This window comes from Mustelus asterias, chromosome 14 (genome assembly GCF_964213995.1).
Source record: "Mustelus asterias chromosome 14, sMusAst1.hap1.1, whole genome shotgun sequence".
Lineage (NCBI taxonomy): Eukaryota > Metazoa > Chordata > Chondrichthyes > Carcharhiniformes > Triakidae > Mustelus > Mustelus asterias.
The window spans coordinates 87,918,966-87,937,264 of NC_135814.1; the positions used below are offsets into that span (position 1 = coordinate 87,918,966).

Genomic DNA, 18,299 nt, shown 5'->3' on the forward strand with positions numbered 1-18,299 from the left:
GTATCAAGGAAGCGACTTTGTACACGGAGTGAGGATCTGCAGTAGCCAGGCTCAGGCAGGCACTCACTGCAATCCTCTGATCACACTGTTTTCTCGGTAGTGGTACAGGCTGGTGGAATCCAGTTTGCCGCAGTGTTTGATTGCTTCAGCAAAAAGCTTTGCCACCTGACGGGATGCAGGAGGAAATCGATAACATTATCAAATTTTAAACAAACACTGAATCCTGACCATCTTGTACATAGAATCCCGACAGTGCAGGAGAGGCCATTCAGCCCATCAAGTCTGCACCAGCTCCCTGGGCGGGACTTTCCGGCTGCCCTCGCCCCAAAAACCCCTGCCCAAGGTCAATGGAGCTTTGTATGGTCCGCCTCAGGATTCATAGCGGGCGGGACGGGAAAAGATCTTACCCAGGCCCTCTCTCCCGCTCTATCCCTGTTACCCCATCAATGGGGATGTAGTGGAAATGGTCAAGAGCTTCAAGCTTTTAGGTGTCCAGATCACCAACAACCTGTCCTGGTCCCCTCATGCCGACGCTATAGTTAAGAAAGCCCACCAACGCCTCTACTTTCTCGGGAGGCTAGGGAAATTTGGCATGTCCGCTACAGCTCTCAGCAATTTTTACAGATGTACCATACAAAGTGTTTTTTCTGGTTGTATCACAGCTTGGTATGGCTCCTGCTCTGCCAAAGAAATTACAAAGGGTCGTAAATGAAGCCCAGTCCTTCAGTCAAACTAGCCTCCCATCCATTGACTCTGTCTACACTTTCAGCTGCCTCAGAAAAGCAGCCAGCATAATTAAGGACCAAACACACCCCGGACATTCTCTCTTCCACCTTCTTCCGTCAGGAAAAAGATACAAAAGTCTGAGGACATGTACCAACCAACTCAAGAACAGCTTCTTCCCTGCTGCCATTTGAATGAATCTACCTCGTATTAAGTTGATCTTTCTCTACACCCTAGCTATGACTGTAACACTACATTCTGCACTCTCTCCTTCTCTATGTACGGTATGCTTTGTTTATATAGCGTGCAAGAAACAATACTTCTCACTGTATACTAGTATATGTGACAATAATAAATCAAATCAAATACACTTAACCCACTAATCTTCCTAACCTGCACATCTTGGGACACTAGAGAGCAATTTAACATGGCCAATCACCCTAACCCGCACATCTTTGGACTGTGGAAAAAAACTGGAGCACCCGGAGGAAACCCACACAGACACAGGGAGAAAGTGCAAACTTCACACAGTCACCCGAGGCCAGAATTGAACCCGGATCCTTGGGGCTCTGAGGCAGCAGTGCTAACCACTGTGCCACAGTGCCACTGTGACACATGATGCATTGAAGATAGAGGTTGGAATGGGTAGAAATAGAGAAACAGTGGGTGTCATTTAGGATTTGATGTCAGATTGGATGGAGTGACCTGGAGATGGGTGCTGGCCTGTTGTTTCCAACCTATAACATTCAGGGACATTCATTCCCCTCTACAGCGATCTGGCAATTTGAACCTGGGAAGCCTGGTGTAAACACAAACACTGGACTATGGAGCAGGACTGCTCTCGATCCAGCAAACAGGAGGTCAAAGACATCAGGTGGCATTTTCCAAGCCTTCCCCCATGGTGGCTTCCCTGGGCGGGTAAGCAATACAAAACTTCTTCACCCAGCGGGTGCTGGGAATCTGGAACTCACTGCCTGAAAGGGTGGGAGAGGCAGGAACCCTCACAACATTTAAGAAGCATTTAGATGAGCGTTTGAAACACCATAGCATAGAAAGCTACGGACCAAGTGCTGGAAAATGTGATTAGAATAGATGTGTGTTTGATAGCAGAACAGACACACTGGGCCGAAGGGACTCCTGTGCTCAGGAACTCTATGACTCTCCTCCTCTTTCTCCCCATCTGTTTCTGCATTGTTACCGTAATATAGGAACGGATGCAGCCAATTGGTGCACAGCAAGATCCCACAAGCAGCCTCCTTACACAACATGTTAGGGAGAGATAGAAATGACAGCTGGGAATTTCCGAGCGTGCTCACCCCAAGGCCGGAAAATCCTGCCCAAGGTCAACAGACCTTTGCATGGTCTGTGTCCCGCCCACTACAATTCCCGTGGCGAGCGGGATGGGGAATCCTTCAAGCTGCATCCTATATACTACTGCACTCTGACAGGAATGAAATAGTGTGCAAAAACACTGGGTCCTCTCTCTTCAATTCTGAATCCCCTCAGTGAGGCACTGTTCCCCCCACACCGCCCCCTCCCCACTCGCTGTTAGGGGTGACACGTTCCCCACTGCAATTTCTTGCCAATGTGTTTAACTCCCTGTATCAAACACCCAGTACCTTTCCCATCATTTCTACTGGGTGTACCAGGGGGAGATATGATAGTTACCTGGAAATTGGTAATGAGGGGGATCGCATGATCGATGGCCATCCTTCGGATCAGATAGTTTTCCCTCATAAAGCGGGTGTTGTTGTTGGGCAGATTAATTACCAAGTCAATGACTCCGTCGTGAATTAGTCTGGAAGAGATCGGAGGAGGGTCAATGGTAGATACAGACAGAAACAGCCAAAATCTAACTCATTTCTACCAAATGCACATTGTAACTTCCATTTATCTTCACTTATTTTTAAAGTTTATTTATTAGTGCCACAAATAGGCTTACATTAACACTGCAATGAAGTTACAGTGAAAATCCCCTCGTCACCATGCTCCGGCGCCTGTTCGGGTACACTGAGGGAGAATTTAGCATGGCCAATGCACCTAACCAGCACATCTTTCAGACTATGGGAAGAAACTGGAGCACCCGGAGGAATCCCACGCAGACATGGGGAGAACGTGCAGACTCCACTCAGACAGTGACCCAAGCCGGGAATCGAACCCGGGTCCCTGAGTTGTGAGGCAGCAGTGCTAACTGTTAGAATGTAACCAATGATAACATTGGATCTGTTGTAGTGTGACCAATGGTAACAAGCTGTAAGAGTCAGCTGACCCGGTAAACTATGTAACCAATGACAGAATGATGTGATGATCAGCTGACTCAGTATAAATAAGAACCTGTTGGGAATTGTTGGGGAGCTTGGAATGGCCCAGAGTGAGCCTTCAAGTGTTGGAGAAATGAAGTTTCTTTTTCTTTGATTTATCTGTTAGAGTAAGTTTTCTAACTGAAGAGTGCCTTTTGCTGGATGAATACTAACCACTGTGCCACCATGCTGCCGCCCACAGAGGAGTATTATGTAAAGGAAGGCCCATAGTCTGTGAGCAGTCCAGGTTCAAAAGAAGCAGGAACAGCTAAAGATTATCTCTGTGCCAATGTGTCTTGTCCAATAATGGGTAGGGTTGTTTGCACATCTATTATGTTCAGAATTATTATTTTATAATTCCTGTAAGGAAGGTTATGCATACTTGAGGAAATTAATGCTGGTCTGCTGGGAAGAAAGTGACTTTTCTCCCCACCAGGGTGTCATTCACCAGCCAACAGGCTGAATTCAATACCCCGAGGGAGTGGACTGGGAGGTGGGGAAGGGGTGGGAAGACCCGGAACGGGAGAGTGTGACCTTCCCAGCTCCCTGTGAATAACTGTCTCTGAGTTAGGTCAGCCTTCCAGCTCCTTGGTTAATTAATGCCTTTAAGTGGCCAAGTAAGAGCCACTTAAAGGCCTCATCCCACCACTGCACATGGGGTGCCCCAAGTCATGTGGGGCACCTGGTATACCCTGACAGATCTCTCCACAGGCTGGGATGGAGAATGTACTCCTGTTCCAGCACTCTGTATCCAACAGGGCTCTGCTTGGCAGCAAGGGTCATGAGATCCCCTGACATCCCTTCACACTCACCCTCCCTCACCAGGGGCCTGTCTAATGATCCACAACAAGGTTGTCTCAAATTCTCCCTCGGAGCCTCCATTGCTGACTGCAGTCCCAACAGTGGCCACTGCTCTGGGTGGCGCTGTTGATTTGAAGAGCAACCAGCCCTCTGATTGGGTGACATAAATATTGTGCGAGAGGAAGGAGATCTTTGAAAGTGATGAATGGTCAGGCCTGGGCGAAATGGACTCAAGGTGCCAGAGAACAGGAACATTCCTGAGGACCAATGGTGGGAAGGAGGGAAAAAGATAAGACCATACAGGCCGGTCAGCCTAACTTGGGCAATGGGAAAAGTTCTGATCGTTCTAATTCTGGAAAATTCTAAATGATCATTTAACTGGCTGTAAAAGTTTCTATAGGTATGTAAAGAGAAAAAGATTGACAAAAACAAATGTCGGCCCCTTACAGTCAGAATTCATAATGGGGAACAAAGACATGGCTGAGGAAATAAATTTGTACTTTATTCATGTTTTCCTTTGTGAAGACTGAAGCAATGTGCCAGAAGTGCTGAGAGAAATGGTTTGGGGGGAATTGATGGGATTGAAGGTTGATAAATCTCCAGGTCCTGATAATCTTCATCCCAGAGTACGTAAGGAAGTGGCCCTGGAAATAGTAGATCAATTGGTGGTTATTTTCCAAAATTCTTTGGACTCTGGTCTGGTTCCTACAGATTGGAGGGTAGCTAATATAAGTCCGCTATTCAAAAAAGGAGGTAGAGAGAAAACTGGGAACTATAGACCAGTGAGCCTAATGTCGGTACTGGGGAAGTTGCTAGAGTCCATTATCGAGAATTTCATAACTCAGCATTTGGAAAACAGTGATATAATCAGACAAAGTCAGCATGTATTTACAAAGGGGAAATTATGCTTGATGAATCTATTGGAATTCTTTGAGGATATAACTAGTAGAGTTGACCAAGGAAAACCAGTGGATGTGGTTTATTTAGACTTTCAGAAGGCTTTCGACAAGGTCTCACATAACAGACTACTATGTAAAATTAAAGCATGTGGGATTGCAGGTAATGTCTTGAGATGGATAGAAAGCTGGTTAGCAGATAGGAAGCAAAGAGTTGGCATAAATGTTTTTTTTTCTGATTGGCAGTCAGTGACGAGTGGAGTTCCGCAGGGATCTGTGCTAGGACCCCAGCTGTTCACATGATATATTAATGATTTGGAAGAGTGAACTAAAGGTATTATCACCAAATTTGCAATGATACAAAGTTGGGTGGGAGGGTGAGCTGTGAGGAGGATGCAGAGATGCTTCAGCATGATTTAGACAGGCTGAGTGAGTGGGCATTAGCATGACAGGTGCAGTATAATGTGGATAAATGTGAGATTATCCATTTTGGTAGCAATAATAGGAAGACAGATTATTATTTGAATGGGTGTAAATTGAGAGAAATGGGTACTCAACAAGACCTTGGTGTCCTCGTGCATCAGTCGCTGAAAGTAAGCACGCAGGTGCAGCAGGCAGTAAAAAAGGCAAATGGTATGTTGGCCTTCATAGCGAGAGGATTTGAGTATAAGGATAGGGATGTTTTGCTGCAATTGTACAGGGCATTAGTGAGACCACATCTGGAGTATTGTGCACAGTTTTGGTGTCCTTATCTGAGGAAGGATGTCTTTGCTATAGAGTGAGTGTAGCAAAGGTTTACCAGGTTCATTCCTGGGATGACAGGTCTGTCATATGAGGAGAGACTAAGTTGGTTAGGATTATATTCACTGGAGTTTAGAAGAGTGAGAGGGGATCTCATAGAACTTATAAAATTCTAACAGGATTAGACAGGGTAGATTCAGAAAGAATGTTCCCAATGGTGGGGGGAGTCCAGAATTAGGGGTCATAGTTTGAGGATTAGGGGTAAACCTTTTAGAACTGAGGTGAGGAAAAATTTCTTCACCCAGAAGGTGGTGAATGTATGGCATTCTCTACCACAGAATGTAGCTGAGGCCAAAACATTGTCTGATTTCAAGAAGAAATTAGATATAACTCTTGGGACTAAAGGGATCAAGGGATATGGGGAGAAAGGGGGATCAGGATATTGAATTTGATGATCAGCCATAATCAAAATGAATGGCGGAGCAGGGCTGGATGGCCTACTCCTATTTCGAGTTTCTAGGTATCAAAGGCAGTCAGCATTGCTGTGTTAAGGAAATCTGGTGCCCAAGTTGATTCAACGTTTTGAGGGGGGAAGGAGGGTCGATGAGGATCGCACTTTCCATGTTGTCTACATGGGTTTCAGTGAGGCTGTTGGCACGTTTACGTATTTAAGACTAAAGAAAGCCTGTGGGATCTAAGGGAATGAGGGAAGCTGAGCTCAAAGTTAGAATCATAGAATCCCTACAGTGTCGAAGAAAGCCATTCAGCCCATCAAGCCTGCACCAGCAACAACCCCTCCCAGCCGGAGCACCCGGAGGAAACCCATGCAGACATGAGGAGAATGTGCAAACTCCACACAGACAGTGACCCAAGCCAGGAATCGAACCCAGGTCCCTGGTGCTGTGAGGCAGCAGTGCTAACCACTGTGCCACCCCCTGTACTGCCCTTCGAGTTGACTAAGTGACCAGAAGCAAAGGTTGTTTTGTGACTGGAAGGGTGTTTCCACTGGGATTCTGCACGACTCCACACTTGCTTCCTTGTCTTCTGTGGTACATGCTAATGATTTAGAACTAAATGTAGCGAATGATTAAGAAGCCACAGATTATACATTTGAACGCCTAATATTTTAACTGCAATCAGGAATATAAATAAAACCGACTGCTATGAGATGCTGCCCATACCCTGTAATATCCTTCCACCGACAACAAAGCAACCAATTCCTTATCTACCCAGGATCTTCCCTTCAATCCCACAGGGATTATAAAGTGACCTATTATGTGGCATATTGTCAAACCCAGTTTGAAAATCATAGAATCCCTGCAGTGCAAAAGAGGCCATTCAGCCCATCGAGTCTGCACCGACTCTCTAATAGAGTATTTTACCAGGCCCTCTCCCCTGCCCTATCCCCAAAACCCCACACATTTCCCATGGCTAATCCCATCAAACCTACAAACTTTGGGACACTAATGGACAATTTAGCAGGGCCAATGCCTCTCACCTGCACTTCTTTGGAGTGTGGGAGGAAATCCACACTGGGAGAAAGTGCAAACTCCACACAGACAGTGACCCGAGACCAGAATCGAACCCGGGTCCCTGGCGCTGTGAGACAGCAGTGCCTGAAAGTCAGCAGGGTAAGGTTTACATTTTAGCGCGAAAGTTGAAGGTTCCGGAATTTTAGATACAAGTTATTTCCAGCATGTGTCAAGTTTTCTCAATCCTTAATGCTAGTTTTGAAACCTCTTTGTCCAAAGCTGGCCTTGACTCGGATTGAAGTACTCACCAAGACAAGTTTCTGCAAATTACATCGCTTTGTGGGCCTTTAAAGGGGGATCTTCAAACTGAGTCGAGGACAGTGCGTTAAAAGCATTTACATAGAGAAAGGTGGATTGAATTCACTAAGAATCTAATGGCTCTGCTCAGATAACTGTATAAAGTATCTCCGAGGATCACTGCAGGCACTCACTTGGTAAATGAAGGGGCTGAGGAGCTGTGATCTTCTGCTGTGTGCCACGACACGGGTGCTGTGGGCACATCGTTGGCATTTAGCCAAGCTGACGTTCCTTCTGTCGCATAGAGCTTCAACAAAAAAACAGAGCAGGTTTCACATCGGGCACAACCATATTGTCCGCTGCAACACTTACACCAAATAAAAGATGATATTCTTTTCAAATGCACAGTAGGGGCCATTGGTTAACCAAGGTGTTTAGCCTGGCTGACACTGTCAGGGCTCACACAGGAAGAATAACAATATGGGTGAGGAGATGAGGGGGCTGTAGACAGGCCCCCAACATAAATCGCTCCCCGGGTGAGGAGGGAGGAGGAAAAGATCAAATCAGCAGCTGAGGTGGGTCTGTTCCTCCTGTACGTCTCCGATGCATTTCCCAGGAACATAGCAGGAAAACGGTGTTCATAGAATCTCTACAGTGCAAGAGGAGGCCATTCAGCCCATCGAGCCTGCACCGACAACAATCCCATCCAGGCCCTATCCCCGTAACCCCAACGTATTTACCCTGCTAATCCCCTTGACACTGAGGGGCAATTTAGCATGGCCAATTGACCTAACCCACACATCTTTGGAGTGTGGGAGGAAACCGGAGCACCCGGAGGAAACCCACGCAGACACGGGGAGAATGTGCAGAGTCCATTTCTCCACAATCTGGAGCTGAGATCATTCCAATCGCAGGCTTTCTGCTGTAATGGTTCTCAGTAAGCAGTGCATGGATCCACTGCTGTACCTGAACTGGGAATACCGTGGACAGTTTGGATTCACTGTCATTCCCTCCCCAGCACAGACTTCCCCGGGAATTATAGACCGGTGAGTCTCACTTCTGTTGTCGGCAAGATGTTGGAAAAAATTATAAGGGATAGGATTTATAGTTATTTGGAGAGTAATGAATTGATAGGTGATAGTCAGCATGGTTTTGTGGCAGGTAGGTCGTGCCTTACTAACCTTATTGAGTTTTTTGAGAAAGTGACCAAGGAGGTGGATGGGGGCAAGGCAGTGGACGTGGTATATATGGATTTTAGTAAGGCGTTTGATAAGGTTCACCATGGTAGGCTTCTGCAGAAAATGCAGATGTATGGGATTGGGGGTGATCTAGGAAATTGGATCAGGAATTGGCTAGCGGATAGGAAACAGAGGGTGGTGGTTGATAGTAAATATTCATCATGGAGTGCGGTTACAAGTGGTGTACCTCAGGGATCTGTTTTGGGGCCACTGCTGTTTGTAATATTTATTAATGATCTGGATGAGGGTATAGTTGGGTGGATTAGCAAATTTGCTGATGACACCAAAGTCGGTGGTGTGGTAGACAGTGAGGAAGGGTGTCGTAGTTTGCAGGAAGACTTAGACAGGTTGCAAAGTTGGGCCGAGAGGTGGCGGATGGAGTTTAATGCGGAGAAGTGTGAGGTAATTCACTTTGGTAGGAATAACAGATGTGTTGAGTATAGGGCTAACGGGAGGACTTTGAATAGTGTGGAGGAGCAGAGGGATCTAGGTGTATGTGTGCATAGATCCCTGAAAGTTGGGAATCAAGTAGATAAGGTTGTTAAGAAGGCATATGGTGTCTTGGCGTTTATTGGTAGGGGGATTGAATTTAGGAGTCGTAGCGTTATGTTGCAACTGTACACAACTCTGGTGCGGCCGCACTTGGAGTACTGTGTGCAGTTCTGGTCCCCACATTACAGGAAGGATGTGGAGGCTTTGGAGAGGGTGCAGAGGAGGTTTACCAGGATGTTGCCTGGTATGGAGGGGAGATCCTATGAGGAGAGGCTGAGGGATTTGGGATTGTTTTCGCTGGAAAGGCGGCGGCTAAGAGGGGATCTTATTGAAACATATAAGATGATTAGAGGTTTAGATAGGGTGGATAGTGATAGCCTTTTTCTTCTGATGGAGAAATCCAGCACGAGGGGGCATGGCTTTAAATTGAGGGGGGGTAGTTATAGAACCGATGTCAGGGGTAGGTTCTTTACCCAGAGGGTGGTGAGGGATTGGAATGCCCTGCCAGCATCAGTAGTAAATGCGCCTAGTTTGGGGGCGTTTAAGAGATCCGTAGATAGGTTCATGGACGAAAAGAAATTGGTTTAGGTTGGAGGGTCACAGTTTTTTTTTAACTGGTCGGTGCAACATCGTGGGCCGAAGGGCCTGTTCTGCGCTGTAATGTTCTATGTTCTATGTTCTATGTACTTGAAGACCCACCTTGTATCCCTGCTCATGAAGCTGCTGTGCCGTGTCGAGGAACTTTGATCGGAAGGAGCTCTGTGAAAACAATAAGTTTAAAGTAAGAATCTCGGATCAGTCGGAGTGACTGGAACTATTCTAATCTGGACATCAGTCTTTGTTAGAGAGGATCTCTGCATTACAGACCTGACCGCTCTTCTGTCAGTATCTGTTGGTGGATTTCATTGTTAGTCGACACCCTGAATCTCCGCAGCTCTGTGTAAGCTGAAGATGCCCATTGACTCTCCAGGTTCAGAGACGAAATGGACTCCAATATTGTCGGAATGTTAGCTTTCGATGCGGTTCAGAGAATTTTTAAAAATTCATTTGTGGGACATGGGCATCGCTGGCTCGCCAGCATTTATTGCCCATCCCTAGTTGCCCTTGTTCAGAGGGCAGTTGAAAGTTAACCACATTGCTGTGGCTCTGGAGTCACACATAGGCCAGACCAGGTCAGGACAGCAGATTTCCTTCCCTGAAGGGCATCAGTGAACCAGATGGGTTTTTACGATAATTGGCAATTGTTTCATGGTCATCAGCTCTTAATTCCAGATTTTTTTACTGAATTCAAATTCCACCATCTGCCTGGGCGGGGTTCGAATCCGGGTCCCCAGAACGTTAGCTGAGTTTTTGGGTTACTAGTCTAGCGATAATACCACTGGGCCATCGCCTCCCCTGTACACCGAGAAAACCGAGGAAAAGGGATAAAACTTGTCATGCAGTGGTTAGTTCAGCATGGCACAGCCAATCAGCTCTCAGTTGGGGAGGTGGTGGCATTGTGGTATCGTCACTAGACTAGCGATCCAGGGTTCCAATCCCACCACGGCAGATACGTGGTCTGGCTGTGTGTGACTCCAGACCCACAGCAATGTGGTTGACTCTCAACTGCCCTCTGAAATGGGGGGGCATTTAGGGACGGACAATCAATGCTGGACCAGTCAGCGACACCCACTTCATGTGAATGAATAAAAAAAATTTCTGGCTCTTGGTAACAGGTGTTATCCATAAAGAGACCGAACCTCCCACAATCTACATTTTTGAAGGACTCAGGGATATCGGGATAGGGCACAGGAGTGGAGTTATCTCGAAGATCAATCATGATTTTATCCTCTGTTCCTATTGCTTATATTCTGGTGCCCGGATACCTGTCGCTCCAGGAATTTGCTTGTAAAAATTCTCTGAGCTCTCATTTCATCGTGCAGAACGGTGCACAGTATCAACAATTGTTATTGGGCACAGTGTTCTTTGGGAGGTGGCCTCGCAGAGGAAGACTTCATTTGTACACAGCAGGCTGGGATACTTGACATGGCCGTAAGAGCAGAGACCCAAACCAAGGGTGTGATATGGGTGTGGTTATAAATACACCCGATGTGAACAGTGAGGGTGTAAATACACACAGTGTACAGGAGGCTTCCTGTGGGTGAGGCTGACGCTGGATTTCAGACCGTACCTGAATTCCGATGAGAATCCCTTTCTGAGGTAACTTGAAGCCAGTGGAGAGAATTGCTTTCAGGAATGCAGAGTAAATATTTGGCCCAAAGCAAGCGACCTGGGAAAGAGAAGCAGAGCGATCATTTATCAAATAATAAATACCTATACATTCCGACAGACTGCCCTGAAATGAAACTGCCACTGCTTTCTGTGGTAGAAATAACCTGGGAGTCCGAGAGTTATGGGTTAAAGGCTCTCAGAAAGCTGATACACAAAATCTAGATTTACAGCCCAGAGTGAGGCTGCACTGTCTGAGGGACAGAGTGAGGCTGCACTGTCTGAGGGACAGAGTGAGGCTGCACTGTCTGAGGGACAGAGTGAGGCTGCACTGTCTGAGGGACAGAGTGAGGCTGCACTGTCTGAGGGACAGAGTGGGGCTGCACTGTCTGAGGGACAGAGCGGGGCTGCACTGTCTGAGGGACAGAGTGAGACTGCACTGTCTGAGGGACAGAGTGAGGCTGCACTGTCTGAGGGACAGAGTGAGGCTGCACTGTCTGAGGGACAGAGCGGGGCTGCACTGTCTGAGGGACAGAGTGAGGCTGCGCTGTCTGAGGGACAGAGTGAGGCTGCACTGTCTGAGGGACAGAGTGAGGTTGCACTGTCTGAGGGACAGAGCGAGGCTGCACTGTCTGAGGGACAGAGTGAGGCTGCACTGTCTGAGGGACAGAGTGAGGCTGCACTGTCTGAGGGACAGAGTGAGGCTGCACTGTCTGAGGGACAGAGCGGATTGCACTGTCTGAGGGACAGAGCGGATTGCACTGTCTGAGGGACAGAGCGGGGCTGCACTGTCTGAGGGACAGAGTGAGGCTGCACTGTCTGAGGGACAGAGTGAGGCTGCACTGTCTGAGGGACAGAGCGGATTGCACTGTCTGAGGGACAGAGCGGGGCTGCACTGTCTGAGGGACAGAGTGAGGCTGCACTGTCTGAGGGACAGAGCGGGGCTGCACTGTCTGAGGGACAGAGTGAGGCTGCACTGTCTGAGGGACAGAGCGGGGCTGCGCTGAGGGACAGAGTGAGGCTGCACTGTCTGAGGGACAGAGTGAGGCTGCACTGTCTGAGGGACAGAGCGAGGCTGCACTGTCTGAGGGACAGAGTGAGGCTGCACTGTCTGAGGGACAGAGTGAGGCTGCACTGTCTGAGGGACAGAGTGGGGCTGCACTGTCTGAGGGACAGAGTGAGGCTGCACTGTCTGAGGGACAGAGCGGGGCTGCACTGTCTGAGGGACAGAGCGGGGCTGCACTGTCTGAGGGACAGAGTGAGGCTGCACTGTCTGAGGGACAGAGTGAGGCTGCGCTGTCTGAGGGACAGAGTGAGGCTGCACTGTCTGAGGGACAGAGTGAGGCTGCACTGTCTGAGGGACAGAGCGGGGCTGCACTGTCTGAGGGACAGAGTGAGGCTGCACTGTCTGAGGGACAGAGTGAGGCTGCACTGTCTGAGGGACAGAGCGGGGCTGCACTGTCTGAGGGACAGAGCAGATTGCACTGTCTGAGGGACAGAGTGAGGCTGCGCTGTCTGAGGGACAGAGTGAGACTGCACTGTCTGAGGGACAGAGCGAGACTGCACTGTCTGAGGGACAGAGCGAGGCTGCACTGTCTGAGGGACAGAGTGAGGCTGCACTGTCTGAGGGACAGAGTGAGGCTGCACTGTCTGAGGGACAGAGTGAGGTTGCACTGTCTGAGGGACAGAGTGAGGTTGCACTGTCTGAGGGACAGAGCGGGGCTGCACTGTCTGAGGGACAGAGTGAGGCTGCACTGTCTGAGGGACAGAGTGAGGTTGCACTGTCTGAGGGACAGAGCGGATTGCACTGTCTGAGGGACAGAGTGGGGCTGCACTGTCTGAGGGACAGAGTGGGGCTGCACTGTCTGAGGGACAGAGTGAGGTTGCACTGTCTGAGGGACAGAGCGGGGCTGCACTGTCTGAGGGACAGAGCGGATTGCACTGTCTGAGGGACAGAGTGAGACTGCACTGTCTGAGGGACAGAGCGAGGCTGCACTGTCTGAGGGACAGAGCGAGGCTGCGCTGTCTGAGGGACAGAGTGAGGCTGCACTGTCTGAGGGACAGAGTGAGACTGCACTGTCTGAGGGACAGAGCGAGGCTGCACTGTCTGAGGGACAGAGTGAGGCTGCACTGTCTGAGGGACAGAGTGAGGCTGCACTGTCCGAGGGACAGAGCGAGGCTGCACTGTCTGAGGGACAGAGTGAGGCTGCACTGTCTGAGGGACAGAGTGAGGCTGCACTGTCTGAGGGACAGAGCGGGGCTGCGCTGAGGGACAGAGTGAGGCTGCACTGTCTGAGGGACAGAGTGAGGCTGCACTGTCTGAGGGACAGAGTGAGGCTGCACTGTCTGAGGGACAGAGTGAGGCTGCACTGTCTGAGGGACAGAGTGAGGCTGCACTGTCTGAGGGACAGAGCGGGGCTGCGCTGTTTGAGGGACAGAGTGAGGCTGCGCTGTCTGAGGGACAGAGTGAGGCTGCGCTGTCTGAGGACAGAGCGGATTGCACTGTCTGAGGGACAGAGCGGGGCTGCACTGTCTGAGGGACAGAGCGAGGCTGCACTGTCTGAGGGACAGAGCGAGGCTGCACTGTCTGAGGGACAGAGTGAGGCTGCACTGTCTGAGGGACAGAGTGAGGCTGCACTGTCTGAGGGACAGAGTGAGGCTGCACTGTCTGAGGGACAGAGTGAGGCTGCACTGTCTGAGGGACAGAGTGAGACTGCACTGTCTGAGGGACAGAGCGGGGCTGCGCTGAGGGATAGAGCGAGGCAGCACTGTCTGAGGGACAGAGCGAGGCTGCACTGTCTGAGGGACAGAGCGAGGCTGCACTGTCTGAGGGACAGAGCGAGGCTGCACTGTCTGAGGGACAGAGCGAGGCTGCACTGTCTGAGGGACAGAGTGAGGCTGCACTGTCTGAGGGACAGAGTGAGACTGCACTGTCTGAGGGACAGAGTGAGGCTGCACTGTCTGAGGGACAGAGTGAGGCTGCACTGTCTGAGGGACAGAGTGAGGCTGCACTGTCAGAGGGACAGAGCGAGGCTGCACTGTCTGAGGGACAGAGTGAGGCTGCGCTGTCTGAGGGACAGAGTGAGACTGCACTGTCTGAGGGACAGAGTGAGGCTGCACTGTCTGAGGGACAGAGCGAGGCTGCACTGTCTGAGGGACAGAGTGAGGCTGCACTGTCTGAGGGACAGAGTGAGGCTGCACTGTCTGAGGGACAGAGTGAGGCTGCACTGTCTGAGGGACAGAGTGAGGCTGCACTGTCTGAGGGACAGAGCGGGGCTGCGCTGAGGGACAGAGTGAGGCTGCACTGTCTGAGGGACAGAGTGAGGCTGCACTGTCTGAGGGACAGAGTGAGGCTGCACTGTCTGAGGGACAGAGTGAGGCTGCACTGTCTGAGGGACAGAGTGAGGCTGCACTGTCTGAGGGACAGAGCGGGGCTGCGCTGAGGGACAGAGTGAGGCTGCGCTGTCTGAGGGACAGAGTGAGGCTGCACTGTCTGAGGGACAGAGTGAGGCTGCACTGTCTGAGGGACAGAGTGAGGCTGCACTGTCTGAGGGACAGAGTGAGGCTGCGCTGTCTGAGGGACAGAGCGGGGCTGCGCTGAGGGACAGAGTGAGGCTGCGCTGTCTGAGGGACAGAGCGGATTGCACTGTCTGAGGGACAGAGTGAGGCTGCACTGTCTGAGGGACAGAGTGAGACTGCACTGTCTGAGGGACAGAGTGAGGCTGCACTGTCTGAGGGACAGAGTGAGGCTGCGCTGTCTGAGGGACAGAGTGAGGCTGCACTGTCTGAGGGACAGAGTGAGGCTGCACTGTCTGAGGGACAGAGTGAGGCTGCACTGTCTGAGGGACAGAGTGAGGCTGCACTGTCTGCGGGACAGAGTGAGGCTGCACTGTCTGAGGGACAGAGTGAGGCTGCACTGTCTGAGGGACAGAGTGAGGCTGCACTGTCTGAGGGACAGAGTGAGGCTGCACTGTCTGAGGGACAGAGCGGGGCTGCGCTGAGGGACAGAGTGAGGCAGCACTGTCTGAGGGACAGAGTGAGGCTGCGCTGTCTGAGGGACAGAGCGGGGCTGCACTGTCTGAGGGACAGAGCGGGGCTGCACTGTCTGAGGGACAGAGCGAGGCTGCACTGTCTGAGGGACAGAGCGAGGCTGCACTGTCTGAGGGACAGAGCGAGGCTGCACTGTCTGAGGGACAGAGCGGGGCTGCACTGTCTGAGGGACAGAGCGGGGCTGCACTGTCTGAGGGACAGAGCGGGGCTGCACTGTCTGAGGGACAGAGCGAGGCTGCACTGTCTGAGGGACAGAGCGGGGCTGCACTGTCTGAGGGACAGAGCGGGGCTGCACTGTCTGAGGGACAGAGCGAGGCTGCACTGTCTGAGGGACAGAGTGAGGCTGCACTGTCTGAGAGACAGAGTGAGGCTGCACTGTCTGAGGGACAGAGTGAGGCTGCACTGTCTGAGGGACAGAGTGAGGCTGCACTGTCTGAGGGACAGAGCGGATTGCACTGTCTGAGGGACAGAGCGGATTGCACTGTCTGAGGGACAGAGCGGATTGCACTGTTTGAGGGACAGAGTGAGGCTGCGCTGAGGGACAGAGTGAGGCTGCACTGTCTGAGGGACAGAGTGAGGCTGCACTGTCTGAGGGACAGAGTGAGGCTGCACTGTCTGAGGGACAGAGTGAGGCTGCACTGTCTGAGGGACAGAGTGAGGCTGCACTGTCTGAGGGACAGAGTGAGGCTGCACTGTCTGAGGGACAGAGCGAGGCTGCACTGTCTGAGGGACAGAGTGAGGCTGCACTGTCTGAGGGACAGAGTGAGACTGCACTGTCTGAGGGACAGAGTGAGGCTGCACTGTCTGAGGGACAGAGTGAGGCTGCACTGTCTGAGGGACAGAGTGAGGCTGCACTGTCAGAGGGACAGAGCGAGGCTGCACTGTCTGAGGGACAGAGTGAGGCTGCGCTGTCTGAGGGACAGAGTGAGACTGCACTGTCTGAGGGACAGAGTGAGGCTGCACTGTCTGAGGGACAGAGCGAGGCTGCACTGTCTGAGGGACAGAGTGAGGCTGCACTGTCTGAGGGACAGAGTGAGGCTGCACTGTCTGAGGGACAGAGTGAGGCTGCACTGTCTGAGGGACAGAGTGAGGCTGCGCTGTCTGAGGGACAGAGTGAGGCTGCGCTGTCTGAGGGACAGAGTGAGGCTGCGCTGTCTGAGGGACAGAGTGAGGCTGCACTGTCTGAGGGACAGAGCGGGGCTGCGCTGAGGGACAGAGTGAGGCTGCACTGTCTGAGGGACAGAGTGAGGCTGCACTGTCTGAGGGACAGAGTGAGGCTGCACTGTCTGAGGGACAGAGTGAGGCTGCACTGTCTGAGGGACAGAGTGAGGCTGCACTGTCTGAGGGACAGAGCGGGGCTGCGCTGAGGGACAGAGTGAGGCTGCGCTGTCTGAGGGACAGAGTGAGGCTGCACTGTCTGAGGGACAGAGTGAGGCTGCACTGTCTGAGGGACAGAGTGAGGCTGCACTGTCTGAGGGACAGAGTGAGGCTGCGCTGTCTGAGGGACAGAGCGGGGCTGCGCTGAGGGACAGAGTGAGGCTGCGCTGTCTGAGGGACAGAGCGGATTGCACTGTCTGAGGGACAGAGTGAGGCTGCACTGTCTGAGGGACAGAGTGAGACTGCACTGTCTGAGGGACAGAGTGAGGCTGCACTGTCTGAGGGACAGAGTGAGGCTGCGCTGTCTGAGGGACAGAGTGAGGCTGCACTGTCTGAGGGACAGAGTGAGGCTGCACTGTCTGAGGGACAGAGTGAGGCTGCACTGTCTGAGGGACAGAGTGAGGCTGCACTGTCTGCGGGACAGAGTGAGGCTGCACTGTCTGAGGGACAGAGTGAGGCTGCACTGTCTGAGGGACAGAGTGAGGCTGCACTGTCTGAGGGACAGAGTGAGGCTGCACTGTCTGAGGGACAGAGCGGGGCTGCGCTGAGGGACAGAGTGAGGCAGCACTGTCTGAGGGACAGAGTGAGGCTGCGCTGTCTGAGGGACAGAGCGGGGCTGCACTGTCTGAGGGACAGAGCGGGGCTGCACTGTCTGAGGGACAGAGCGAGGCTGCACTGTCTGAGGGACAGAGCGAGGCTGCACTGTCTGAGGGACAGAGCGAGGCTGCACTGTCTGAGGGACAGAGCGGGGCTGCACTGTCTGAGGGACAGAGCGGGGCTGCACTGTCTGAGGGACAGAGCGGGGCTGCACTGTCTGAGGGACAGAGCGAGGCTGCACTGTCTGAGGGACAGAGTGAGGCTGCACTGTCTGAGAGACAGAGTGAGGCTGCACTGTCTGAGGGACAGAGTGAGGCTGCACTGTCTGAGGGACAGAGTGAGGCTGCACTGTCTGAGGGACAGAGCGGATTGCACTGTCTGAGGGACAGAGCGGATTGCACTGTCTGAGGGACAGAGCGGATTGCACTGTTTGAGGGACAGAGTGAGGCTGCGCTGAGGGACAGAGTGAGGCTGCACTGTCTGAGGGACAGAGTGAGGCTGCACTGTCTGAGGGACAGAGTGAGGCTGCACTGTCTGAGGGACAGAGTGAGGCTGCACTGTCTGAGGGACAGAGTGAGGCTGCACTGTCTGAGGGACAGAGTGAGGCTGCGCTGTCTGAGGGACAGAGCGAGACTGCACTGTCTGAGGGACAGAGTGAGACTGCACTGTCTGAGGGACAGAGCGAGACTGCACTGTCTGAGGGACAGAGCGAGACTGCACTGTCTGAGGGACAGAGCGAGACTGCACTGTCTGAGGGACAGAGTGAGACTGCACTGTCTGAGGGACAGAGCGGATTGCACTGTCTGAGGGACAGAGTGAGACTGCACTGTCTGAGGGACAGAGTGAGACTGCACTGTCTGAGGGACAGAGCGGATTGCACTGTCTGAGGGACAGAGTGAGACTGCACTGTCTGAGGGACAGAGTGAGGCTGCACTGTCTGAGGGACAGAGTGAGGCTGCACTGTCTGAGGGACAGAGCGAGGCTGCACTGTCTGAGGGACAGAGTGAGACTGCACTGTCTGAGGGACAGAGTGAGGCTGCACTGTCTGAGGGACAGAGTGAGGCTGCACTGTCTGAGGGACAGAGCGAGGCTGCACTGTCTGAGGGA

At 51.9% G+C, this 18,299-nt stretch overlaps 2 protein-coding genes across 2 annotated transcripts in view; one reads left to right on the top strand and one right to left on the bottom strand.

Annotated features, from left to right (window-relative positions):
* Positions 1-18,299, top strand: part of lancl1 (LanC antibiotic synthetase component C-like 1 (bacterial)) — a 683,707-nt gene that overhangs the window by 464,215 nt on the left and 201,193 nt on the right. The window lies entirely within an intron of this gene.
* Positions 1-18,299, bottom strand: part of cps1 (carbamoyl-phosphate synthase 1, mitochondrial) — a 147,117-nt gene continuing 128,818 nt past the window's right edge. Inside the window, exons 34-38 of the mRNA XM_078228805.1 lie at positions 11,131-11,229; positions 9,660-9,719; positions 7,425-7,537; positions 2,392-2,521; positions 1-165 (exon numbers count right to left, since the gene is read on the bottom strand). Of these exons, the coding sequence (XP_078084931.1) occupies positions 64-165; positions 2,392-2,521; positions 7,425-7,537; positions 9,660-9,719; positions 11,131-11,229 (504 nt within the window). The 3' untranslated portion in view covers positions 1-63. The remainder of the gene's footprint in view (positions 166-2,391; positions 2,522-7,424; positions 7,538-9,659; positions 9,720-11,130; positions 11,230-18,299) is intronic.